Source organism: Bicyclus anynana, chromosome 14, assembly GCF_947172395.1.
Source record: "Bicyclus anynana chromosome 14, ilBicAnyn1.1, whole genome shotgun sequence".
Classification (NCBI taxonomy): domain Eukaryota; kingdom Metazoa; phylum Arthropoda; class Insecta; order Lepidoptera; family Nymphalidae; genus Bicyclus; species Bicyclus anynana.
Genome location: NC_069096.1, coordinates 4,187,140 through 4,214,522, shown reverse-complemented (window position 1 = coordinate 4,214,522; position 27,383 = coordinate 4,187,140). Strand labels below are relative to the sequence as shown.

General features: G+C 38.8%; 2 protein-coding genes across 2 annotated transcripts in view; one reads left to right on the top strand and one right to left on the bottom strand.

The window, feature by feature from the left end:
• LOC112048200 (AH receptor-interacting protein) overlaps positions 1 to 27,383 on the bottom strand; it is a 100,315-nt gene that overhangs the window by 7,616 nt on the left and 65,316 nt on the right. The gene's annotated exons all lie outside the window — the stretch shown is intronic.
• LOC112048229 (transcription elongation factor SPT6) lies at positions 61 to 26,160 on the top strand. Its single transcript, XM_024085690.2, has 24 exons — positions 61 to 261; positions 377 to 467; positions 1,915 to 2,114; positions 2,988 to 3,107; positions 3,880 to 4,037; positions 4,477 to 4,610; positions 5,192 to 5,307; positions 6,315 to 6,487; positions 8,123 to 8,276; positions 10,132 to 10,274; positions 11,407 to 11,541; positions 12,987 to 13,141; positions 13,871 to 13,992; positions 15,140 to 15,324; positions 15,712 to 15,877; positions 16,120 to 16,262; positions 16,700 to 16,794; positions 17,575 to 17,755; positions 18,098 to 18,284; positions 18,646 to 19,578; positions 20,293 to 20,540; positions 21,113 to 21,317; positions 21,912 to 22,008; positions 22,221 to 26,160. The coding sequence occupies exons 1-24, from the start codon at positions 223 to 225 to the stop codon at positions 23,195 to 23,197; spliced, it is 5,157 nt and encodes a 1,718-aa protein (XP_023941458.1). The 5' UTR covers positions 61 to 222; the 3' UTR covers positions 23,198 to 26,160.

The following is a 27,383-nucleotide window of genomic DNA, read 5'->3' as shown; positions in this document are numbered from 1 at the left end:
AAAGATCCACAGATCAGACAATATGTTGTTAATACTTTTCTTTATTGTAACAATCTGTGTCTCTGATAAATAATTGTTTAGTAGTCTATGGTTGCGACATAAGTGATTTCTAATTCTAGTTTTTCGTAGGCTTTCTTTTTATATTTAGATTTACTAGCAATAACACGTTCTAATATAATATTTTGACGAATATAACAATCTCCTTTTAGTATATAAGTGAAAATGGCTGATTTCTTGGAGTCCGAAGCTGAAGAGAGCGAGGTTAGTACGATGGGAAACAATGCTTGTGTTCACTTTGATTACGACTACATAATGTTGAACTGCTGCTTTATGAACATGGTTTGTATTAATACGATGTCCTGATTTTTACCTTTAGGTAGATTCTGAGGACGAACAGCCAGCGGAACGTAAGAAACCAAAACGAAAAGCTGCCGTACAGAGTGAGGACGAAGACGAAGAAGAAGAAGGTATTTAAATCGCAAAAATGGTTGATTACATTCCAGTCTAGACCTTGAAACATCCAGTTTTCTTATCTACACCCTTTTATAATTGAATTTTCTTCACTGGTCCCATTTTTCTGTAATTATGTCTAAGTAGGCCACAGACACTCACTTTGAACAACAGCTTACAGCTTTATCCAGTTTATAATTATGCTTCATTGCACGCTCATTTAATTATGAGCTGTTAGAGCCTCCATCTCTAACAACTCTTTCCTCTTGGAGAGTACAAATTTATTTTAATATGATAAAATCTCTTTAAAATTCTTATTTTGCCTTAGATAGGTTAAGCTATTGAGGAGCGTTATAGGTTAATTAAAACTATTATTTTATTATATACTAACATTATATACAAACATTATATACTAACATTTATGCATTATTATTAAGGTAGATAAAATTGCTGGACATGTCTAATCTATTATACTAATGTTATAAAGATTTGATTGTTTTTTTTGCAAATTAACCCAGCTGTTTCTGGTGGGTCGGGTGGGTGGTGGTTCAGCTGGGTCAATTTGAAAAATTCTTTCGGCATTTGAATCCTTTATTATCCCTGATGAACATAGGCTATTTTATCCCCATATTTTCATAAGAATGGGAACTACATTAGTGAAACTGTGTGGCATCTGCTAGTAGTTTATAATAACAAAACAGGCAAGAATAATAAACAGCTGGAGCAATTTGTATATTTGTACACAATATATAAAACTTCATCATTGGCAGCCCATATTTGGCTCACTGTTTAGCACAAGTCTCCTCTTCAAAGGGATTACCCGTTAGTGGCCTTTTTTTTATTCCTTACAAGTTAGTCATTGACTACAATCTCACCTGATAGTAAGTGATGATGCAGTCTAAAATGGAAGCGGACTTATCTTTTTGGAGAAGGATGAAAATCCACACACCTTTTGGTTTCTACATGGCATCATACCGGAAGACTATATTGCTTGGCGGCACGTCTATGGCAGTAGAGTGTTAACTAGCCACGACCGAAGCCTCCCACCCACCAGCCAAAAAGTACAACAGTAAAGTAGTAAAAGGGCCTAGTAGTAGCCAATTGGGTGGATTAGCAGACTTCGTACACAGAGAATTAAGACAATTCTCAAGTATGTAGGTTCCTCACAATGTTTTTTTTTCACCATTTGAAACATATTTAATTTCTTAAAATGCACACAACTGTAAAGTTGGAAGTGCATGCCCCAGACCGGATTAGAACCCACACCCTCCGGAATCTGAGGCAGAGGTCATATCCACTGGGCTATCGCATCTCTTTTAATATATATAAAACTTGGCTCCCATTAAATAACAATTCAAAAATAATTAATATTATCAGATATAATCATGAGTATAAAGATGTCTACTAGAATCATCCACTGCTTGATGTTTATCAGTTAAATATGTTGCTTTTTAATACTTTTAGATGATGAGGAGCGTCTACGAGAAGAGCTGAAAGATTTGATAGATGATGCTCCTATAGAAGAATCAGGCAGTGACGGGGAAGACTCAGACGCTAGTGCCGGTCCAAAGAAAAGAAAAAAAAGTGATGATGAACTTGATGATAGACTTGAAGATGAAGATTATGACTTGATTGAAGAGAATTTGGGTGTAAAAGTTGCTAGAGTAAGTATGTTTAGTGTTAATTTAATTTTAATTATTTAATAATCTGGAATTCTAGAGACTGTGTTCCAATAAGATTGAATATCATTCTGTTGAATCTGTCTGAACACACTTAAAAAAAAACGTCAAAATTAGTTCAATATTTTTTTTACATAACAACATATCATTGACACCAATTGTTCTTTCTTCAGCTTGCCCTCGGGTATAGGCCTCCTCCAGACACTTCCATAATCTTGTCTCTTGCTTTCCGTCTCCTGCTATGGATGTGTAATGATCTGCGATCATCCTTCCATCCTTGGCATTTAATCCATATTTAGGTATAAATGTGAAAGTGAGTGTGCTGTTACATTTTCACACCAAAACTACAACTAATATTATAAATTCTTTTGGCAGTGTTACATTACCAGCGAGTAACATTGGCATTAGGCTATATTTTATCTCTATATTCCTACAGGAACATGAACTTTGAGGGCAGTATAATTCTTACAAACATTTGTGAAATAATTATGAATAAAATATGGAATAGATAATTATAATGATTTCAAAAGTATTGTATTGTGATTTTCAACACAATTAATATGTAAAAATAAATTATCATTTATGTAGTAATCTAAATACATAAAATCAAAACGTCACACATCACGAATGAACAAACTTGACATACAAAGATGAAATTTGACAGCGAGGTAGTTTATAGTTAGTAGACATCCACTAAGAATAGATTTTGCAAGGGAATTAAATAGGTCTAAGGGCGAAAGAAGTCGCGAGCTTCCGTTAGTAGATAACTATTATATCAAGGTCTAATTTTTGTGAAGGAATAGTCACAAAAAATTGGGAATGTTTTAATCTTGACCTTCACTTAATATTTTTTTGCAGAATAAGTTTAAAAGATTAAGGCGTTTAGAAGATGATGATAGTGACAACGAAGGACAAGATGATCCTGAACTGGAGCGGGAAGTCATTGCAGAGAAGCTATTTGTTGGTGGCTCTGATGAGGTAAGAAAGAAAGTACAGCAAGTTTTTTTATTTATTTAATAAATTAAATGATCTAAATTTTAAAAAAAAATAGTATGAACAATTATCTGATAATATTCAATTATGTAGTTTGAATTGCTTAAAGAGTTAAGAGATCAGCTGAAAATTATTCTTATATACTCAATGTCTGCTTATTTTCAACCAACTAAAAACTGAGAGATGGCTATCAATTTGATGTGTAATTTTTTTCTTGTGTGAACACATGTAACATTTTCTGTGTGATGAGATGTTGATAATTTCTTTTTTCATACACATTGATAAGTCTTGCTCAGTTTCTAGAGAAAAAGTTAGTCAACAATAAGATTATAGAAGTACTCTTTTAGAAATACTATATTATAATAAAAATATATATGGTCGAATTGAGAAACTTCCTCCATTTTTTTTTAAGTTAAAAATTAGTTTTATTGATGTAACCTTAACACTAAATAACTTACTTTGTGTTAGAATGTTATTTTTATAGTAAATTAAATATAAGAACTTAAAACAGAATATGTGAATAACTTACTCTAAGTTAGAATGTTATATTTATTAGTGAACTAAAAAATTAAAACAACAAAAAATTTGACTCATTGAAAATATACCAAAAGCATATTTAGAATCCCAAAGCAACTTGAAAGGATAAATAAACCTGATACAACATTTAAAAGGCTACACTATAAAAAAAAATTTGAAATTCCACCAAAAAGCTTAATAATGAAACAAGAAGACTAATGTTATAATATGTTTGTGTTAGGAGGATGAAAATCGTTCAGAACCAGCACCACCACGGGAAGTGGAATATGATGATGATAATGAGGACATGGAGTCAGATGCTGATGACTTCATAGTTGATGACGACGGTAGACCCATTGCTGAGAGAAAAAAGAAACGTAAACATATCTTCACTGATGCGTAAGTTGTATTTATTTAAAGAACTTTTTGGAAAAGCTTGTCTAGATAATTACTAGAATAAAAACCCATGTATTCATGCATGTGCTTTAGTAGTTCTCTTCTACTTGTACAATAAATCTATACTAATATTATAAAGCTGAAGAGTTTGTTTGTTTGATTGAACACGCTAATCTCAGGAACTACTAGTCCGATTTAAAAACTTCTTTTTGTGTTTCGTATTCGTACGGGAAAAGGAACCACGCTGGTAAATAAATAAATTTACTTAAACAATACACATCACAATAAAATATGTCTTAAAAGAACCTAGGAAAACCATTTGAGATATCTCAAAAATGTGTTGTAATAATTATCAATTTACTTATTAATTAAACTTTAATTATTAATTTTCACAATTGTTTTTATATGTTTACATTAAATTTTCCCTAATTGACAATTGCAGCACATTGCAAGAAGGTCAAGATATTTTTGGCGTGGACTTTGATTATGATGAATTTGAGAAGTATGGTGAAGAAGATTATGAAGACGAAGACGATGAGGACCTAGATGAATATATAGAGGATGAGGATGAGGATGGTATGTATATACATATCATCATATCAGCCGATGGACGTCCACTGTAGAATATAGGCCTTTGTAGGGACTTCCAAACATCACGATACTGAGCCGCCTGCATCCAGCGAATCTCTGCGACTCGCTAGATGTCGTCAGTCCACCTGGCGGGGGGTCGACCAATACTGCGCTTACTAGTGCGGGGTCGCCATTCCATCACCTTGGGACCACAACGTCCATCGGCTCTTTGTAGCTCTTTGTTGTAACTATGTGCCCTGTTGCCATAGCAGTTACTATGTTATGAAAGTCCCTGCTAAGGACCATTTTATATACCTTATAATGCCATTTATGAGTTTTATTTTTTTTTGGCTCTGTGTTTCGAGTGATTGAGCCAGTGTAAAATGTAAAAACATTTTTTTAAAAAAGGCAACTTATTGGAAAACTCAAAATTTTGAAATAGGAATGTAATTTAAAAAACGGCTTATGAGGCTCTTATTTACCAAAAAAACAAGTTAAAATGCACTTTTAGGTCAATGTACATACAATATTTTTTAATTTGCTTGTATATGCAAATTTTGAATGTTTTTGATATATTTTTGTTCTAGGAGAAAGAAGAAGGACTAAGAAAGGCAAACCCAAGCGGCCCAGCAAGAAGTCAATATTTGAGATATATGAGCCCAGTGAGTTGAAGAGAAGCCACTTCACTGATTTGGATAATGAAGTAAGTCTAATAACATGATTGTATTATGAACATGTTAACAAAATGTTAACAATGTGATTCAAATATGGGTTGAATATTTTTAAAAAGCCCAGTGGATATGACCTCTGCCTCAGATTCCGGAGAGAGTCAGTTCGAATCCGGTCCGGAACAATATTTTAATTCTACACATAATTATTATAGTAATTTTCAATGTACAATTAATGTGAATTGAATTGCATTGTATTAATTAATTTATCATAAAAAAAATAAGAATACATAAATTTATTCATAAATAGTACAATCAATTATTTATACTAGCTAGGATAATAATATTTCAGTAGGCTAAACTAATTATAAAAATAAAATAAAAGGAAATATCATTATAACTACAACTATAAAATTAACATAAATTAAAATTAAAACTAATACTAATAAATAAATACTAATTATAATTTTGACGGCCTCCGTGGCGCAGTGGTATGCGCGGTGGATTTACAAGACGGAGATCCTGGGTTCGATCCCCGGCTGGGCAGATTGAGATTTTCTTAATTTGTCCAGGTCTGGCTGGTGGGAGGCTTCGGCCGTGGCTAGTTACCACCCTACCGGCTAAAGACGTACCGCCAAGCGATTTAGCGTTCCGGTACGATGCTGTGTAGAAACCAAAAGGGATGTGGATTTTCATCCTCCTCCTAACAAGTTAGCCCGCTTCCTACTTAGACTGCATCATCACTTACCATCAGGTGAGATTGTAGTCAAGGGCTAACTTGTAAAGAATAAAAAAAAAATAATACCCAAAAATACTTATCAAAATTTGCCGCCCTTGGCCGGGTGCCCATCACGCAGGCAGCATTTCCGCGTTGAATTGCGATTGAAACTCTTTGCGCGAGAAAGCTGCCCGCCCGAGGGTCTCCTGTTGCCTCTCTGAGGCGTTTACTTATCTCCTTGTGGAGAGTCTGGGCGCTGAGAATACATTGTTTTTTATTTATTTTCAATTTTAACAAAAACATACTCTGATACTGTTTGTTTAGATACGTAAAACGGACATTCCTGAGCGGATGCAAATACGTGAAGTACCAATCACTCCAGTTGAAGAGGGAAGTACTGAACTGGAAGACGAGGCTGAATGGATTTACAAGCAGGCCTTCCTCAAGCCCCCCGTGTCCAAAGCCGATTCTCAGGATGCAAGGGATAGGTCAAGAAGGTAAGCTAATAGGATAAATGACTCATATCAAATTTAATATAACAGTATATGAAATAAGGGTTCAAAATACATATATCGATATCAATAATTAATAAAAGTTAAGTATTTCATAGAAAACTCAATTTAAAAATTTGTATTTTGTCCATTTTGTGACGTCACCATGTTTCTGTATGTTTTTTTTTTTTTTATTCTGTACAAGTTAGCCCTTGACTACAATCTCACCTGATGGTAAGTGATGATGCAGTCTAAGATGGAAGCGGGCTAACTTGTTAGGAGGACGAAAATCCACACCCCATTCGGTTTCTACACGGCATCGTACCGGAACGCTAAATCGTTTGGCGGTACGTCTTTGCCGGTAGGGTGGTAACTAGCCACGGCCGAAGCCTCCCACTAGCCAGACCTGGACAAATTAAGAAAATCTCAATTTGCCCAGCCAGGGATCGAACCCAGGACCTCCGTCTTGTAAATCCACCTCGCATACCACTGCGCCACGGAGGCCGTCAAAAGTGTGTCACTAAAGGAATAAACGTCAAACTAATTATTTAGTCAAACACTCCGTTTGGTAAAAGTTTAGTGTTAACATGGTATTATGAAACAGTTAAAGTATAGTCCATCATAGGGAAGGTGATAACTTAGAGAAACTTGTTATCACGGGCTAAGTGGTAAGTGACCTCGAGGATGCGGTGGTCATATCAAATTCGCAACAATCTCCACACAAAATACACGAGGCTCTACAAGTTGCGAATAACAGAGCCGCATGGGGCTACATCATGCAGAAAAAAAACGTCGTAAATGTATGATAGGGGTCACGACTCTTAGTAATTAGGAATACGACGAGATGACAGAAGAGAATAGTATAGAACAAGCTGTGAACCTCCCTCAAATACCCGCTCAAAAATTGCTAAGAAGCTCTCGAACATTCGAAGTGACGTAAGAACGTTCGCCCTAATCTTGTAGCGAGGCGTATCTGTTACGTGTCCTAGGTGTCATAATGAGTTTTAAGCCTCAGTATTTAAGTTAGTAAACAATTTACCTTCCAGAGTAGATAGCATCTCTAGCTTTCTTCAACTTGGGACCCCCAATATCTATCAACTCTTTTCGACTTGAAGTATCACATTTTCTTAAGTATTATTGAAGTCATCATCATCATATCAGCCGATGGACGTCCACTCCTGCAGTGGACGTCCATCGGCTGATAGGCCTTTTGTAGGGACTTCCAAACATCACAATACTGAGCCACCTGCATCCAGCGAATCCCTGCGACTCGCTTGATGTCGTCAGTCCACCTGGTGGGGGGTCGGCCAACACTGCGCTTACTAGTGCGGGATCGCCATTCCAGCACTTTGGGACCCCAACGTCCATCGGCTCTTCGCACTATGTGCCCCACCCCCGCACTTCAGCTTCGCAACTCGTTGAGCTATGTCGGTGACTTTGGTTCTTCTGCGGATCTCCTCATTTCTGATTAAATCACGCAGAGATACTCCTAACATAGCTCGTTCCATCGCCCGCTGTGTGACTCTGAGCCTTTTTATGAGGCCCATAGTTAGCGACCAAGTCTCGGAACCATAGGTCATCACTGGCAACACGCATTATTGAAGTCTTAAGCTTAAATTAAGTTAAGCTACTTTGTTACAGAGGTTCCAGCACAGTGGTTAAAATCCGCCAAGCGCTGGACTTCATGCGCAACCAAACGCTGGAGGTGCCCTTCATAGCGTTCTACCGCAAAGAGTACGTGCAGCCAGAGCTCAGTATCAATGATCTGTGGAAAGTTTACAAGTATGATGCCAAGGTATTTCTAAACATCTTTCCTTTTTCACATAGGTGTTAAATGACCTTAATCTACTCTCATACTAAGAAAAACCAATTATCTATACTTATAATAAATCTGTAGAGAGAGGTCAATTCTGTACATGAAATATTTTTCCAAAATAACTATCAGGGGGTGATTAGTGATCAATACAGATGCCAAAAATGCAATCAGTAAAATTTTTGTCTGTCTGTCTGTCTATATTTTCGTAATAGAAACAAAAACTACTCGACGGATTATAACGAAACTTGGTACAATTGTTCTTCATACTCCTGGGCAGGTTATAGTATACTTTTCATCATGCTACCATCAATAGGAGCAGAGCAGTGAAGGGAAATGTTGGGAAAACGGGAGAAGTTACCTCCATATTTAAAGCTTCCGTCGCGTGTGCAGCCTTAATGAATAGGGTAGGGGTAGGGTAGGGTAGGGGTAGATGAAAGTTTACATCGACTTTCACGCGGACATAGTCGCGGGCGTCCGCTAGTGAATTAATAAATGATCCATGATCATATTGAAATTATTAATTAAGAGACTAAATTCCACTTCTGATTATCGAAGGAAAAAACACACAGGCTGTATATCGGGATTGTATCCCTTGGACTGATATTGAATACTGCACACTGCTATGCTATAGCAGTATGCCTCGACTAGGTTCTACGATATACGTCAGGGATGGCAAAATACACAAAGTAATCATCACCGGAACGATCGTATTATAGATAGTTCCACTTTAAAGAAAGCGAATCGATTTTTGTAACTGTACCATTGATACGTTACAAATAACAGAAAGGACATGTCCGAATTTTGTATGGAGGCTGGACCTTTATTCCGAATGTCAACTAAGCAGAACAACAGGGCTTAAAACCCTAAATAAAAACATTTTTGGAACCCGCATTTTTTTATTTAATTTAATATAATGTATTTTTTTCATTAGCTGTGAGCATTATTTAAGAATTTTTATCATGGCGACATGCTTGTAACTCACACCATGACAGATTTTCAGTGATCTTCGCGTAGTAGCGTTCGTTTATGGCGTTTTTAAAGCAATTTAAGGATATGTTTTGTTTAATGCGATTCTATCTACGATTTAATGTTTCTTTTTAACTTGTGTCTTAATGACATTTGTCAATATTACATGACATTGACAGCTTTCTCCGGATATGAGTTCAAATCTGGGTGTTTTTATTGGCTGTTTTTTTGACAATACATTATTGTCTATGTTTAATTTGCATAGACAAGGTAGCGAAACAAAAAAATATTTATCTAATTAATGCGGGTTCTGAAAATTCTTAAAATTATTTTCTCAATAGGAATTTGTACCTTCTATCCGTAAAAAATACAATCGACCTGCTTATAAATTATAAAAAACTAGCCGACGCCCGCGACTTCGTCCGCGTGAAACTCGATGTAAACTTTCCACTACCCCTATCCTACCCCTACCCTTCTTTTCTGGTTAATTTTTTACACCTTGTGTCCGAAAAACCCAAATATCTTACGGAACCCTATTTTTTCCAAAATAAAATTTAGCCTATGTTACTTGTGGATAATTTAGCTTTCGAATGGTGAAAGAATTTTTAAAATCGGTCCAGTAGTTTTTGAGCCTATTCATTACAATCAAACAAACAAACAAACATACAAACAAAGTTTTCCTATTTATAATATTAGTATAGAAGTATAGATTAAGGCCCATTTTGGGACATGTCCTTTAAAGTTAAAATTTAAGTTACTGATCTTGTTGTTGATGTGTTTCTTCTTTTTGTTTTTGATAAATGATTTATTATTATTATATTTATAACTATATGTGATTTTTTATATTATATTAACTTCAATCATTCAGTGGTGCCAACTCAAGCAGCGTAAGGAGAATCTATTGCGACTAGTGGAGAACATGCGCGAGTACCAGTTGGACAAGGTGATGGCCGACCCGGACGCGCCCATACCGGACACCATGAGGCTTATTCGAGACGAGGATATTGACAGGTAAACGATATTATGGGTGATGACTAGGTTTGAATATATTGATTTTTATGATACACTAGCTGACGCCACGCGGTTTCACCCGCGTGGTTCCCGTTCCCGTAGGAATACAGGGATAATATATAGCCTATAGCCTTCCTCGATAAATGGGCTATCTAACACTGAAAGGATTTTTCAAATCGGACCAGTAGTTCCAGAGATTAGCGCGTTCAATCAAACAAACAAACAAATAAACAAACTCTTCAGCTCTATAATATTAGTATAGATTCGTGTAAATAAGGTCAATGGTAACTAATTTATACATGAAAAGCAATGATTGACTGGATATTTGCAAAATAAACCTATACTAATATTATAAAGCTGAAGAGTTTGTTTGTTTGATTGAACGCGCTAATCTCAGGAACTACTGATCCGATTTGAAAAATTCTTTCAGTGTTAGATAGCCCATTTATCGAGGAAGGCTATAGGCTATATATTATCCCCGTATTCATACGGGAATGAGAATCGCGCGAGCGTAACCGCGCGACGCCAGTTAGTAAAATTATAAAATTTCAAAATCTATTAAAAATCTTTTATCGTAATTAGATGAAAATTCATACAGTTTTAGCTTCCTTACATTAAATGTGTCATTTTCAATATGTGAACTATAAACATAAACGCACATATAACAAAGACATTAGTAATTTTATTTGACCGCTCATACAAATCTAACGATCATTATGACCTACGACGTCATTAAATCGTACCATTTTGTATCCAATCCGCGGCAGCGCCGCAAATCTGACCCTTTAAATCCCTGTAGCTCCGAAAGTAATGATCGCAGATACCCTGTTACTTTTACAAAATTGCTTTACTACTAGCGTACTCCCAATTTATATACAATTTAAACTGTCAACATCCCTATTACAATAATATTTCAGTATTTCATAAATAATCTCCTCTATCTTCAGTGTAATTCTCTTCAGTGTAGGTTGATAATAATGACAAAAATAGTGAATAGGCCAGTTGAACCTGGACAAACAAAAATAAATACCGTATGTATATAAGGTATTTATTTTTGTTTGTCCAGGTTCAACTGACCATCATACTGTGCATTTATTTTATTTATTTGTATAGTAATATTTTTTTTTTACAGAATGAGAAACGTCCAAACGTCAGAAGAGCTCCGTGACGTACACACACACTTTCTACTGTACTACTCAAATGATTTACCTGAAATGCAAAAAGTGCAGCGGGCAAAAGAAAAGAAAAAGGAGTTTGAAGAAAAAAAGTAAGTATTCACTTGTATCTCTTGTGTACATTTTATTATTTATTATATACAGGGTGTTTCGTAATTAATGGATAAAACGCAAATGGTAAATACACCTGAATCTAAAACTAATCTGAATAGTTTTGAAATAAACCTTAGGGTGACCAAGTTAAATTTTTTTTTTTCGGATTTTTAAATTTTTTCTATCTTGAATCACTTTTTTCAATGCTGTAGGAGTTGTAATTAAGATTTCATAGATCTGATTTTTGTTAAACATTACGGATTAAATTGCCAATGTACTACGATACTATATTTATAATTGACGTTATATTTGTTTTGTAGAAGAAACTTCGAATACAATAATTATTTTTCTTTTATTAAGGGGACACAATTTAAAAAAAATGTGATGTAAATGTGTACGGTTGCCCTTCTCACCTCTGCCGCGTTACTACACCTTATTTATTTATTAGGTTTATAAACTTAAACACTAATATTATTTAACAAAAAATTATAAATCAATGTAAGTGTAGTAATCATTTTAAAATAAACACAACATGGAATGAAGAAGAAAAATAAATAAAGGATAAACTTAAATAACACAATTAAAAAACATACATATCTATCCTTGCCGGCAACCCTCGGTCAACAAACCCTAAGGGCAGTGTCACCTAACGAGGCGACGCATGGGTTAATGGCGATTGATGACGGTTATAATTTACCTTGTTATAGTTTACTTTTTTAAAAGGGTCTTAAAAATTGTTTATTATCGTTCTACTAGATTAAAAATAAATCATCTTATTTTTTTGAGAAAAATTTTTTCACAATTCGAGCCAAAACGCTATCAGCCATGTCATGAAGTTACGGAAACCCGTAAACACTAAATTGTATAATAACAAGACTGAGAAGCAAAAATTGGACATGCCTTAGTTTGACGTTTATTCCTCTAGTGGAATCGTGACGTCACAAAATGGATGACAGTGTTTCTGACATGTGGAAAAATTTAAAAAATACATAATTTTAAAATTAAGTTTTTGAAATTCCTAACTTAAGTTCATTAATATCAATATATTTCGGACTCTTATTTTATGTGCTATACGAAATTAATATTGTTTGTACTAAATTTGGTATGAGTCAACCTCAGACCAATTATTGTATAGGACCTGCCTCGCTAAACATTACTTTTTTGTCAAAGTATATGATCAACGATCTAATGCGATTATAAAAACTTTCTCTATAGAATCGATGTTAAATACTTGTAATCGTGTTCGTCGGTTAAAGAGCTCCGTAAAAATACCTTTTTGTGTGCAAAAACTTCTAGTTTAATATAAGATATATACCAAATTTAAGCTCGTTTTCCTCAGAAAATGACAGACAATTTTGTTCGTGACTATGAGTGCGATACAGTTCCTTCTATAATTGGTCTGAGGAGTCAACTTCCCTGGTAATGATAATCTGTTCAATCATAGGAGATTAGCCAGAGAAGAAGCAGAGAAGAACGGCGAAGACCCCGAGGAGGCTGTGGCGGCCGTGGTGGCGTCGCAGCCTGATGAGGAGGACACCACGGAGGTCAAGTATGCGGTGCGCTCCGGGCCCTACGAGCTGTGCAGGAAAGCTGGGATTGGTGAGTTGGATCATTGCACTATTTGTATACTACTAGCGCCCACGAATAGTTACTACACTGAACTAGACTTCGAAAAGTTGTGTACACTTTCATCCCCTTTTACCCCCATTACATTTTATATTCTAACGATAGTCATTTGACAATGTGAGATTTTCTTAATTGGTCCAGGTCTGGCTGGTGGGAGGCTTCGGCCGTGGCTAGTTACCACCCTACCGGCAAAGACGTACCGCCAAGCGATTTAGCGTTCCGGTACGATGCCGTGTAGAAACCGAAAGGGGTGTGGATTTTCATCCTCCTCCTAACAAGTTAGCCCGCTTCCATCTTAGACTGCATCATCACTTACCATCAGGTGAGATTGTAGTCAAAGGCTAACTTGTAAAGAATAAAAAAAATATGTAGATATTTAAAAAGATTCAACCCCAAGGAGTGAAACTTTCGAAATTCCACCAATGTATTTCATCAATCGTATCGGTATTTGAACCCCTAAAAACATTTATATTTATTTTATGATTTATGCACCAACTTTCATGACTTTGTAATGAACTTTAAAATAAAGAAACATACAAACTTTCATCCCTATTTCACCCCCTTTTCTTTTTATTTAAGAGACAAAAGGTAGTCATCTTACCGGATTTGATGTGATGTATTCTATTCTTTAGTTTATTTGGTTTTGGTATGTGGTAATTGTGGTTGTATGAGATTTGCAACAATGTTGTTGATTGTTACCAGGTCCACTCGTAAAGCAGTTTGGTTTGAGCCCGGAGCAGTTTGCGGAGAACGTCCGGGACAACTATCAGAGGCACGAGGTGGAACAACCACCAGAACCTCCCTTGGACGCGGCGCAGGCATATGTGAGTATCGTCATCGATTTTTATGTAGGCTATATTTTTTTCAAGTCATGTACAGAAACTCGAGTACTGTGGTCACATTGCCAGGAGAGAAGGAAATAACTTAGAGAAACTTTTTATATTATGGCAAAATAAAAGGCAAGAGACATGCTTGGTCAGATCAAATCCGCAACACTCTAGATGTAAGAGTACACGAGTAGTAAGCTTTACTAGTCGCGAAAAGCCAAGCCGCATGGCGCAACATCATGCAGAAAAATGTCGGGAATGTGTGATAGGGGTCACGACCCTCAGTAATGAGGAACATGACGCGAAGAGAGAGAGTACACGAACGATTGCTGCTCTCCCATGTTCAGGAAAGAATGCTGTGCTCGTCGTTTAGCCCTTCTTCTACTTACCCGCAAGGGCCTGCAGGGCCTGTAGGACCTGCCAGTAAACCACGACCGAAGCGTACGGTCCTGTAGCTCGTGCCATTAATATTGCTCGATCCTTGGAGTTACTCTCAGTTGAGAGTATTTTCATGTCCTTCTTTAGTAATGTTTCATCTTCTGTGGTTGCCTGTTGACCACTTATCTATGAATCTCTAGCTATTGAAGTAGCTCTCTATTTTCTGCGGGCTTTTCCCGGGCTTCGAGAACTCGCGCCACTACGATGTCCAAGACGTCCGGAGAGTTGGCGTCAGTGGAACGCGTAGTAGGTTGGTGCTCGACATTCTTCGACGGTGCTTCAGGCGTGGAAGGCTAAATACATAAGGACTAGTATCGCACCCAAATTCACACACAAAATTTTCTGCCATTTCCTAAGGAAAACGAGCTTAGATTCATACATATCTTATACTAAACTAGCAGTTTTTGTTCGTTTTTTATAACATTTAAGTACACAAAAAGTTATTTTTACGGAGGTTTTTAACCGACGGACACAATTGTAAACTATGAAACATCGATTCTATAGAGACAGTGTTTATAATCGCATAAGATCGTTGATCATATACTTTGACAGAAAAATAATGTCTTGCGAGGCAGGTCTTTATCTAATTAGTCTGAGGCTGGGAGGTATCGTACCTACTCCCGTCACAAGTTATTGAAGAGATTTCATCGTCTTGTTATTGTATAACCGTGTGCGGCTGTGTGTAATCTTCTGTTTTGCGTCGCAGACAGCGGCAGACGGTTCGTCGACGGAGGTGCTGCGGCGCGCCGTGTACATGTGCGGCGTGCAGCTCGCGCGCGAGCCGCTGCTGCGAGCCACGCTGCGCGACGCGTTGCGCGAGCGCGCCACCGTCTCCGTGCGCCCCACCGCGCGCGGCATGAAGGAGATCGACGAGAGCCACTCGTGCTTCAGGTGAGTGCCGGTGGTACGTGCACAGCAGACACGTGCGGCGTGCACTGCTGTATAGTGCTCGCCACAGATCTTAGTACTTTATTGATTCAGTGCACAGTCATTTGTTGCTAACTTTACAACACACAAAGATTGTTGGCGACCACTATACGTGTGCTGCGTGCAGCTCGTCCATGAATGCGTGTGTGCGTGCACATATACGTGGTCACGTCAGTGGTAGTGCGTGCGCGCGCTTTTAATGTTTGCGTCAGATGGTTATTTTTAATGTTTTTTTTTTTAATGTAAATAATGAAATTTTTGCACTTAAATTCGATAGTTTAAAAAGAAACCCTTATATTCCTAATTTCTGCAAAGGGAGGCCTGCTTCTATTTGTTATTTGTTGTTCCCAGTATGAAGTACCTCAAGAAGAAGCCCGTCCGCGACTTGACCGGCGACCAGTTCCTCAAGCTGTCGATAGCGGCCGAGGACAAGTTGCTGGACATCACCCTCAGCGAGCAGATCGAGGGGAACACTGGGCCCAATTATTTGGAGGAACTGAAACAGTTGTACCAAAAGGTACAAATTTTGCTATTTTTTGTGTACAAGCTACAAATGTTGCTGTGTTTTAAATAATCAGCTAGTGTATCTACCATTTGCGTTTTGTCCATTAATTACGGAACACCCTGTATAATATGACAAAATCAGTTGAAGATTGTCATATAGTTTTTAATGTCTTGTGTGAATTGTGCTGATTGATTAATCTCCTTATTGAATCCTGCAAAGACAAAATTCACTATTATTATATTAAATTGCCCTAGGACGAATTCGCAGCAACAGTCCAAGCTTGGAACGAACTAAGGGCTGAGGCAGTGACGTTGGCTCTCACGAAGATCGTGATGCCTGAACTTAGGCGCGAGTTGCAAGCTGTACTCTTGCAGGAGTCCAAGGAATATGTTCTCAAGTAAGTCACTAATTTGCACAAAAATAAACTAAAAAGCGAAATAATAGGTAGCACATACAATGTTATTTTTCGGTTTTTAGTTTATTTTTGTTTTTTTATTTTTCTGTTTTTATTGTGTCCTAGCATTTAATTTTTATGAAAATCGGTTGAGTGATTTTGTGTTAAAATAAAAATAACGAAGTGGCCCGTACTGTACAAACAAAAAACAATTTTTAAAATTAGTTATGAAATGACGAAGTTATGCGGTAACAAACATAAAAAAAAACATACGCCTCGAATTGAGAACCTCCTCCTTTTTTTGTAGTCGGTTAAAAAGTCGGCAAAAATTATTTAGATTCGGAGTCAAATGCTGTTGACAAAAAAAAAGTAGCTCTTTAGACATAAATATTCTTATTTTTTATGTTTTGGGGTTAAAAAGTTGCCACTTGTGTATTCAGGTGTTGTCGTCGACGTCTATACGACTGGTTGAAAGTGGCGCCTTACGAGTCCCGGGTATCAGACGATGATGACGATGAATGGGACACTTCTAATGGTGAGTCTTTACACTAGTAGGTTCGATTATTTTCTATTATCATTTTATAAGAAGTGTTTCAGAAACACGTGTGGGAATAAAGTTGCAATTAACATTAACAATATAAACAACTACATAGTTTATGTCGCATACTCTCACACCGCACCAAAGACACCGATGTAGCTCAAGGAGTCGCGAAGCGAAGTGGCAATGGGCGGGGCACATAGTTCGAAGAGCCATTGGGGTCCCAAGGTGTTGGAAAAGTGACCCCGCACTAGAAAGCGTAGTGTTGGTTGACCCTCCACCAAGTGGACTGACGACATCAACGACGGCGAGTCGCAAGGATTCGCTGGATGCATGTTGCATGTATGAATTCCTAAGGAGCGTTTCAGAATAACGCGTAGCTATCAGCGCTTGCGGTGGTCGGCGCGCTACGCGCTGAGCTGTCAGCGCCGACGGTCAGCGTCCGGTCCGCATGACTCTAAAACCAGCCTTTATAGCACAAGTAAAGAAGAAAATCTATACTACTAAAGTATTTTCAGATACTTTCTAATAGTGCATTTTGATATAAGTGCGGCAAGTTAAAAATTCCGAGCCTAGCCGAGGCGATATTGCTACAAGAAAGCAGAGGCTTAATATCCGACCGCTCAGAGATTGCGCTTCTGATGTAATTGAATATGTTTTGTCCCATTTGATCACGACCTGACACAAACGCAGTCACTGAGCGGCCGCTCTGTTTCTGACACAAATCAAGCAAGCGTGCGTAAAGAAGTTTTACTTCAATAATGAATCGTTTGTCAGGTCTCCGCGTGCTCTCGATTGCGTACGTGCCAGACCGCGCGCACTGTGCGTTCGCGTGCGTCGTGGCGGCGGCGGGCGAGGTCGTGGACCACTTGCGTCTGCCGCACATCCTGTACCGACGCAACGCGTGGGACGCGCTCGAGCGACGCAACAAGGAGGCCGACATGACCGCACTACGCCGGTACGTTTATTAATAATAGTAATAATTACTCCCATTATTTTGAATGGTTACAATAAAGTTTTTTAGTAGGTATAATTATGCTAGACTGCTGTACTCGAAGTTCGTCGAAGTTAATTGAATACAATAGCATAGGCACAAGCATCGCTTCGAGCAAATACGCCTCTCCTCACTTAACTTCCGATCATTGTACGTAAAGAGTCCGAGTCTAAGGACCGATACGAGGCTCGAACACGAAGTGCATCGCTAACACTACTCGGCCCACTTCTGACTACGTCGAAGCGAGTAGAGTATTTGAGGCTTTACAAGTGCATAGTGAAGCAACCTTTCACATATCCCCTTCAGGTTCATCCTGCGTAAGAAACCTCACGTGATCGTAATAAGCGGTGAGTCTCGCGACGCGCAGAGCATCAAGGTGGACGTGGCGGAGTGTGTGCAGCAGCTGGTGGAGGACGAACAGTTCCCGCGGATCCCTGTGGAGATCGCCGACAACACTATTAGCAAGATATACAGCAACAGCATTAAAGGACGGGTACGTTTTATTGATAGCCATCGCAGTATGCATTCTTAAGTAATTTACTCGTACACTCCTTGGACGCCTACTAAATCATATAGAACAAGAAATACCTCAGGTTATTATGGCTGAAAGTTTGTCTCACCATCCACCACCATTATTTGGATTGTGGTGATTTTGGAAGGTAGCGGGTTTCAAGGGTTCAAATCCTCAATATAATCCATAATTTTTTGATGTTTCTTATCAAGAGGAACCATGTCTCCGATCGCCAGACCTTTAGCTTCAAAATATTTTTGGTACACTACAATCATTTCTATAAAAAAAAAGAATTTCTCATCAAGCGTTAGTATAAAATATACATTTTGAGGTTTGATTACAGAATGACTTCAGAGAATATCCAGATACCCTGCGACAAGCGATATCCCAGGGTAGATTACTACAGGATCCACTGATGGAGATTTCTCAACTTTGCGGACCTGACGAAGAAATCTTATGTCTCAGATACCATCCACTGCAAGACCACATAGCAAAAGAAGATTTACTCGAAGGCATTGAACTAGAGTTTGTGAATAGAGTGAATGAAGTAGGGGTTGATGTGAACGAGGCAGTTTTAACAGGTCGGGGGACGGAGCTGCTGCAGTTCGTGTGCGGTTTGGGTCCAAGGAAAGCCCAAGCTCTCATAAAACTGTTCAAACAAACGAATCAGAAGCTAGAAAACAGGACACAATTGGTGACAGTATGTCACATGGGTCCGAAAGTCTTCATTAACTGTTCAGGGTTCATAAGAATAGATACAAGCAGTTTGGGTGATAGTACTGAAGCTTATATTGAAGTGCTCGACGGGTCCCGAGTGCATCCAGAAACGTACGAGTGGGCACGGAAAATGGCCGTCGACGCTCTGGAATACGAGGATGAGGACGCAAACCCAGCGGGGGCTTTGGAAGAAATCCTCGAAGCTCCTGAGAGATTAAAGGACTTGGATCTCGACGCGTTCGCCGAAGAACTAGAGAGACAAGGCTTCGGCAACAAGAGCATAACTTTATACGATATTCGTGCAGAACTGAACTCTAGGTATAAAGACCTCAGAGTCACTTATCGATCGCCGACCGCCGAAGAAATGTTCGACATTTTAACCAAAGAGTCCCCGGATAGTTTCTACGTGGGTAAAATGGTTTTGGCGACAGTAATCGGTATCTCACATAGGAGACCAGAAAGGGAGAAGCTAGATCAGGCGAATCCTGTGAGAAACGACGAAACTGGTCTCTGGGAGTGTCCATTTTGTCGAAAAAATGATTTCCCCGAGTTGTCAGAGGTAATTTATTATTTTATTTAAAATGATTTGTTTTGTTACTAGGTAGTTCGCTTCCTAAGTTCAATTCTAATAGATTTAACTTAATTTTTGCCACTCCACCTTTACACAGGAAATAAAAGAAATGGTACTGTATTGTAAAACATTGTAAAACCTGATAAAGTTTGATTCTTAATTGGATAAGAGGTGAGTTTATTTGCTCTTCTCATTAGGTTCTGTCTTCTGAACAGTTTAAGCTGAAAGTCACTGGACACTAACAGACAAACCTGACGTTTCTAGAGTGCTTTTCTTAAGGCCTATTTGAAATTAAAGCAATCAGAATTTCGGAAATTTAAACATTTTGATATAAACGAAATTTTGCTCTATTTTGTATTTCCTAAGGTATATTTTAGACTGAAGAATGTAGGGGAGATGTGAAGCATCTTTTGACATTGACAATACAGAAACTTTTAAAACATTCTGTGGCTGGGAAATCATTTTGAAGTTTGAAATTGACGTTAACAGACAGACAGTTGACACTTGACACTTGACAGTTTCGGAAAAACAGCTTGAGAAAACCTGCATACCTGAGAATTTCCTTAAAAAATGTGTGAAGTCTGCCAATCTACTGGACTAAGAAGTCCACCACGCTGGCCAAATGCGGACCCCTCTCATTCTGAGAGGAAACTCCTGTTTAACACTGAGTCGAATATTATGGGTCGTTAATGATGATTTTAGGTATGGAACCACTTCGACGCGGGTTCGTGTCCCGGACAAGCGACCGGGGTCCGGATCCGCCTGGACAACGGCCTGTCCGGCTACATACACATCAAGAACCTGTCCGACAAACACGTGACGGACCCCACGGAGAGAGTCCGGATAGGCCAAACCATACACTGCAGGATACTGAAGATAGACGTCGAGAGATTCTCCGTGGACTGTTCCTCCAAATCTTCCGACTTGTTAGACAAAAATAATGAGTGGAGGTGAGACTTTTTATGCAAACTATTTGTATACTAGTGACGCTGTTTAGTCTAGGGGCTAGAATATTTCAACTTTTTTTTTATTCCCTCATTCTAAATAATACAAAAATATTTAGCCTAATCACTAATATCACCACACACTATCACTAATATTATAAAAGAAAAAGTTTGTATGTATATTCGTTCCTCTGCGCTGCGGCTAATGAAGTAATAAATATTTTATTACTTCATAGCTGTGATTTTTATTAATTTTATTATAAAATTAATAAAAAAAACAAACGCACGTTGCTATATTTCGAAGAGAGGGTGATATTGTAGCAGGGGGGATGCTTCCATAATAAACGAAACCTTCTTCCACCATCCATTGGTGAAAACTGTCTGAAATTCCTTTCAGTAGGTTTTGAATCTCGTGTCGTCTTTGATAAACGCGGCGTCAGGTTTTTCAGGTAAGGTGAAGTGTACATACATCTTACTTGCATAGATCCAGGGCTTATAGTCATTGTCGTCGCCAATCCTTTTGATTATAGAGTCAGCTGATTTTACACTATATAATACCTTAAATATTTCACTTCCAGACCTCCAAAAGACCCATACTATGACCAGGAATCTGAGGACAAGGATGTACGCAAGGACACCGAGGCCAAACAGACCAAGGAGCGCTTGCAGTACGTGAAGCGAGTCATCGTGCATCCCTCCTTCCACAATATCAGTTTCGCGGAGGCGGAGAAGTTTATGGAGAAAATGGCTCAGGGAGAAGTTATTATCAGACCTAGCAGTAAGGTTAGTTTGGATTGGATTTTTTTCTTATGGATTAAGGCCGCGCGGTAGTCATTTTATGAAGGTTTTAAGTTTGCCAGCGAATGCTTCTACCATACGGAAGTATGATAGCGAATTATGACCAGCCAACCAAGTATAAAGCATAATTTTTAATCATTTTTCACAGCATAATTTGAGAAATCTCGTCACAAACTCCCTAGTTGCCTCTAGCTTTGCGGTGCTATCATTTAGTTTCGCGGTGACCAAAACATCATTAAAGGTTAAACATTAAAACATCATTAAAGATTAAACATTAAAAGTCTGGCGAATGAAGATATGATCCCCAATATATAATGATGAAAATATAAAAAAAATGCGTTTTAAATTTTGCCAATTGCGGATACTTGCTACTTGCCAAAGCTACCACGGTCAAAACTGTAATTGGTTACCGTTTTTACCTAATGAAGGAGCATGGGCTAACAAACTTTTGGTCTTCATAAAATAAAGTATGTCTCTCTATCGCAGACTCATGTTTTGTAATAGAAGTTAAAAACTTATAGACATTTTTATTTATCTTTATTTTTGGCTTTTTGTCGTAAAAACCCCTAAATATTGCAGGGTTCCGACCACCTGACGGTGACGTGGAAGGTGGCGGAGGGCATCTGCCAGCACATCGACGTGCGGGAGGAGGGGAAAGAGAACGCGTTCTCTTTAGGTTTGTATTCGAAAGTACTTTATTTGTTTCTACTCTTAATTAGTCAGAGGAAAAAACAAGATGAACTCGCGCGAACTTTAATTACATATTTGGTACAATATAGCTTGCAAAACTTTTTTAAATCTTTTAGTTTATCTACTAAAATTAGTTGTCTCAGACAGACGGAAAAACACGCGAATGATGATGATGAAATCAAAATTGTTTTCTATCAGGTCGTAGTCTCTGGATACAAGGCTCAGAGTTCGAGGACCTGGACGAGATCATCGCGCGGCACGTGACGCCCATGGCCAGCCACGCGCGCGACCTGCTCTCCTACAAGTACTACAAGCCGCTGCTCGGCATGCGGGACAAGGCCGAGGAAATACTCAAGGAGGAGAAGGCGAAGAACGGCAACAAAATCCACTACGTCATCTCCGCGTCCAAGAATCATCCCGGAAGGTTCCTCCTGTCGTACTTGCCGAGGACGAGGTGCACGCACGAGTACGTGTCGGTCACTCCGGACGGGTACAAGTTCAGGCAGCGGATGTTCGACTCGCTGGGCGGTCTGCTCAAGTGGTTCAAGGAGCACTTCCGGGAGCCGCCGCCGTCCGGCACGCCCGTCCAACGGACGCCGGCGCTGCGCACCCCGCACGGCGGCATGACGTCCGCCATGTACCACACGCCGGCCGCGCACACGCCCGCCTTCCACACGCCGGCGCACACGCCCGGCCCCGCCTACATCAACACCCCCTACACGCCGTCGGCGCAGACCCCCTACATGACGCCGTTCGCCACCACGCCCCGCCAGCCCGACTTCCTCACGCCCGCCGTGCCGCGTCACAAGCCCGTCGTCCAAATGCCCGTGTACACGGAGCCGTCGGACTGGCAGAAGGCGGCCGAGGACTGGGTGCGCCACAACCGCACCGTGCGCGACACGCCCGTCACGCCGCGCAGCGACGGCATGTCGACGCCTCGCGACTCGTCGCGCACGCCGCGCATGGACTCGCGCTCGACCCCCCGGCACGACATGCGCACGACCCCCCGCCACGACATGCGCACGCCGCGCCACGACGGGCGGAGCACCCCCCACGGGCACAGCAGCTCGGGGCGGTCGTCGCGCTCCCACTCCGTGCGCTCCACCCCCCACACGAACACGTCTCCGCGCTCCATGTCCCTCGGCGACGCGACGCCGCTGTACGACGAGAACTAGGCTGAAGACTGACGTCACCGAGGAGACGTTTTTATTTTTGTACGATACGAGGCTCTACACTTGCGTGTAGGACCGTGCTGTGAACGTGAATGTTTCATCCTGAATGAAAGATGTAGAAGAAACGATGGGATTCTTGTCCGTCCGTTACCGGCAAGCGTTCTATTCAATCTTTTAGTAAAGCTATTGTATGTGTATATGAATTTCAGAATATCAGAATACGCAATAATAATTTGTAATTTCGATTTAATGCATCAGCTTCGATGTTCAAGACAGGACCTTGAGTTCAAGTGGCTCATTATTCTGTTGTAACTTTATAATGATTAGGTGATATTGCGATTTGCGAGCCGGCGTCGATGGAATGTCGTAAGCGATGATTGTTTTGTAAGATTTTGTATCGTATCTAGGGATTGCAATCTTGTATTATTTTTAAACCGAATCTCTAAATAAAACGGAAAATTTACTGTAATATGAATGGTTTCTTGAAATCATTAATATTATAGTCAGAAATCTATTAACGTCGAAACATCCAGCAGTCTAATTTTTCTAGTAATGGCAGTTGACAGCATATTTTTATTCACCGGTTCTGTTGACAATCTCCGGGAAATTAATCGTTTTCAAATTCATCTTCTTACCGGATCCGATTTGTCGGATGCCCATCCCTAGTCGTGGCACGATTCTACAAGATAAGTCGAAGAGTCTGCTTGCGCAATGCTCGGCTTGCCTCATTATCCTCGGATAGTGTGCTTGCGCTAATGTAATTTATAATTCGGGATTAGATTAATAATGAATAATAATCTTTTTATATTTGACATATCTGCTATCTTACACAATTTACATGAACTACTTATATTTTTTTTGTTAATTGTTCGTATTTCCTCAACTATGAGAATGTACTGAATTTGAAAATTCATTTGAATTAAATATAAACCATTTCATACTAATTTTGTTTCGATAAATGTTGAATGATATTTTTATTTTTATATCGACGATATTACCAATTTTGAATGTCGATATATATTTATTTTATTTCATTATATCAATACAAAACATTTGTTGCACATATTTTCCAATTTTAAACTTATTTATTTTTATTAAAGGCATAAATTAGTATGGATTAGCCAATAGTATCGATCGATTGTTGGTGAACATAAAACTAGCTAAATCAATTATTATGACAGAGAGGCCTCAATATAAATAAATAGATAGTTAAAGTTTAATATAAGCAATATTGTAGATATTGGTCATATATTTGGTTCCAACAAATGACAAGAGATAACGAAATGATTTTGTCTACCTATAGCTATCATCACACTAAAGAGTTAACAGCTATCTCTTTAGTTGCAATAGGATACAAGAGAGCGCTAGACAAAATGAATAAATCTCGTTATCTCTGGGCGCGCATTCTTGGCCTACAAGCCTTGGATGCGAACCACGAGATATCTCGTGAAGAGAACATAGTTTATTGTGGACCAATAGCGGCGGCATCGAAAATATCCCTCTCTTGCATCCCATGGCAGTGAAAATATTCGTTTCTTTTATCCCAACGCAATGAAAATATTCGTCTCTTTTATCCCAACGCAATGGAAATATTTATCTCTTTTATCCCATTGCAATGAAAATATTCCTCTTTTTCATCTATTCGATTACGCCGTTATTAGTCCACACTATTTCTTTTATCCACGAGATTAGTCGTTGGCTTATGCTAAGTCTACAGCCTACATACAGGTCGAGCTAAACTTCGCACATGGAAAATAAACCAAACTATTTGTCGCGTGTTACTTTATATGTAAACGTGGCTATAGAACATTAAAACGATGATTTTATTCAAGAGTGCGAGGTTTGAGTTCATCCATATCTATCTCTGTCTAACACAATACTATAGATAGAGATGAAAGCGAAACTCACAATCGAGTTATAAAATCTTGTACCTAACTCTCACAACGTCTCGCTGTTTGTGTCAAGTAGCTTGAGTTTCCCAACTTAATTTAGCGCGAGCTATCTCGAAAACTTGTGTTTTCTAACTTGCATCTTTAGTGCGAAAAATAAAGCTAGAAGTTTAGCTTGATCTGTTTCTTTAGCATCATAATCTGATAGCAATAAATACGACAAAGCAATACACGCACGAGTGGTCTGATTGACACTTTTTAACTTTTTATATTGCGGATAATTATGTAAAATTAACCATGTTTGATGCTGGAGATACTGCCAAACCAACCGAGCCTGACTCGGGCCAATTACCTTTTATAGGACTTGTCCCGCTAGATTTGATCATGATCAAATTGCGTCTATCGAAAAAATGTGCTAAAATTACACGTGTGTGTATAACGATTTAAAATTACAGTTGTGTGTAGTGTAAAGACATAGGATATATTGGTGTTAAATATTTTCGATGAAGAGCCGTGATAGCCCAGTGGATATATGATGTCTGATTCACATTTCAGAGGGTGTGAGTTCGAATCCGGTCCGGGGCATGCACCTCCAACTTTTCATTTAAAAAAATGAAATATCACGTGTCTCAAACGGTGAAGGAGGCAACCGGCATACCAGAGAATTTTCTTAATTCTCTGCGTGTGTGACGTCTGTCATTCCGCATTGGGCTAGCGTGGTGGACTATTGGCCTAAGCCCTCTCATTCTGAGAGGATACTCGAGCTCAGCAGTGAGCGAATATGGGTTGATGATGATGATGATTTTCTGTGTCAGTTTACCTCGTCCACTTCAAAACACAGCAGATAACTTTGTTGGTGAATTTAATTGTGATACAAGTCTAATAGAAGGTAATTGCTCTGAGGGAGAAGCCATTTATTTGATTTTGGTAAAGTTATTCGTACCGTTTCGGTACTCCAATGTTTGAAAATGCATTTGGTAACAAGACTTGCATGTTAAATTATGGCAATTGAAACTTTAAATATGTTATTTGTAACGTCATTTTTGTCCATTGTATAATATTAATTAATTATAACTAGACGATGTTTGTTTAGAAACCAAACATGTAATTAATTCACACCATACCAATATTTTTACAATTTTCACGCCATTCCATAAAATTGGAAATATTTGGACATGTCATTTATTAAACTTCAAAATTGTATTATTGCAAACCGCTAATGTCTCGCCTGCCGGTAATTTTTCATGTCTCAGTGTACGATTTAAAATATGACCCACTATGAATTCCACGTTTTTAATCGATTTTTGTTTTTGCGATCATCTAACGGGGTTAATTTAACGAAATTACCTTGTGCTACTAGACTAGTATACTAATGCTACAGGCACATTCCTATTTTTTCTTCTTCTAATTGTGTAAGTGCTGTATGGTCCTTAATGGGGCCTGAGCGGCGTCACCGGGGGTTTTGGCGAGCGCAGAAGCATCGCCTGATAGGGCCCGAAGGCAGAAGCAGAGTAGATGGGCGGGACGACTCTCTAAGAGCGTCTACTCGGAGGATTAGATTGAGATTATATCATCACTTACCATCAGGTGAGATTGTAGTAATGGTGGGGGGGGGGGGGGGGGGGGAGAAGAGAGAGCTATACCTAAATTGAGTATTTTACTTTTGTTATGTTTTGTTATAAAGCCCGATAGACCGACCGCTCATCTTGGGGGTTAATGAGTCAAAGGCTAACTTATGGCTATACTAGAGGTCAATGTTTCTATTATATAAACATGTCATATGAAGCGGTTTGCTATAAGTATTTACGTGCTTCGGGTTTCTAAACAAGCAGCTCCATTATTTATTGCGATTTTGTGAATGTACTGTAGTCATTACTGACGATGATTGTCTGTCTATATATTTTTTTAATATACCAAGTAGTTGGTAGCGTGCGGAGATTTAAATCTACTGCATTTTAAAGCTTTGTAGCGAATTTTCGTGCTAGATTTGTTTTATATAGTCGAACACGAATATAGTTGGTATATCTAAACAAGTACTGTCTGACCCCTCAATACATTTCCACATTATGCTTGTCTATGACTGAACGCAAGATATCATTTTCACTGACATTCTTTAATATGACGTCATAGACACATAAGTAGTGGGTAAATGTTATAAAGCGTGGGCCATAATTTACATATACAGTGTAAACTCCATACAACGTTAGTCCATTTAACGACGTCCCCGGGAGGGTTATTTGAAGGATCAAATACTCGTTTACTCAAATACTCATTACAATTACATTTACATTCATCGATCT

Bases quoted from the DNA above. Each gene is read 5' to 3' on its own strand.
- LOC112048229 (XM_024085690.2), top strand. From the start codon at position 223: ATGGCTGATTTCTTGGAGTCCGAAGCTGAAGAGAGCGAG. The intron at 16,795-17,574 runs GTGAGTCTTTAC...ATCGTTTGTCAG, and splicing joins TGAATGGGACACTTCTAATG to GTCTCCGCGTGCTCTCGATT. The intron at 17,756-18,097 runs GTACGTTTATTA...TATCCCCTTCAG, and splicing joins GACATGACCGCACTACGCCG to GTTCATCCTGCGTAAGAAAC.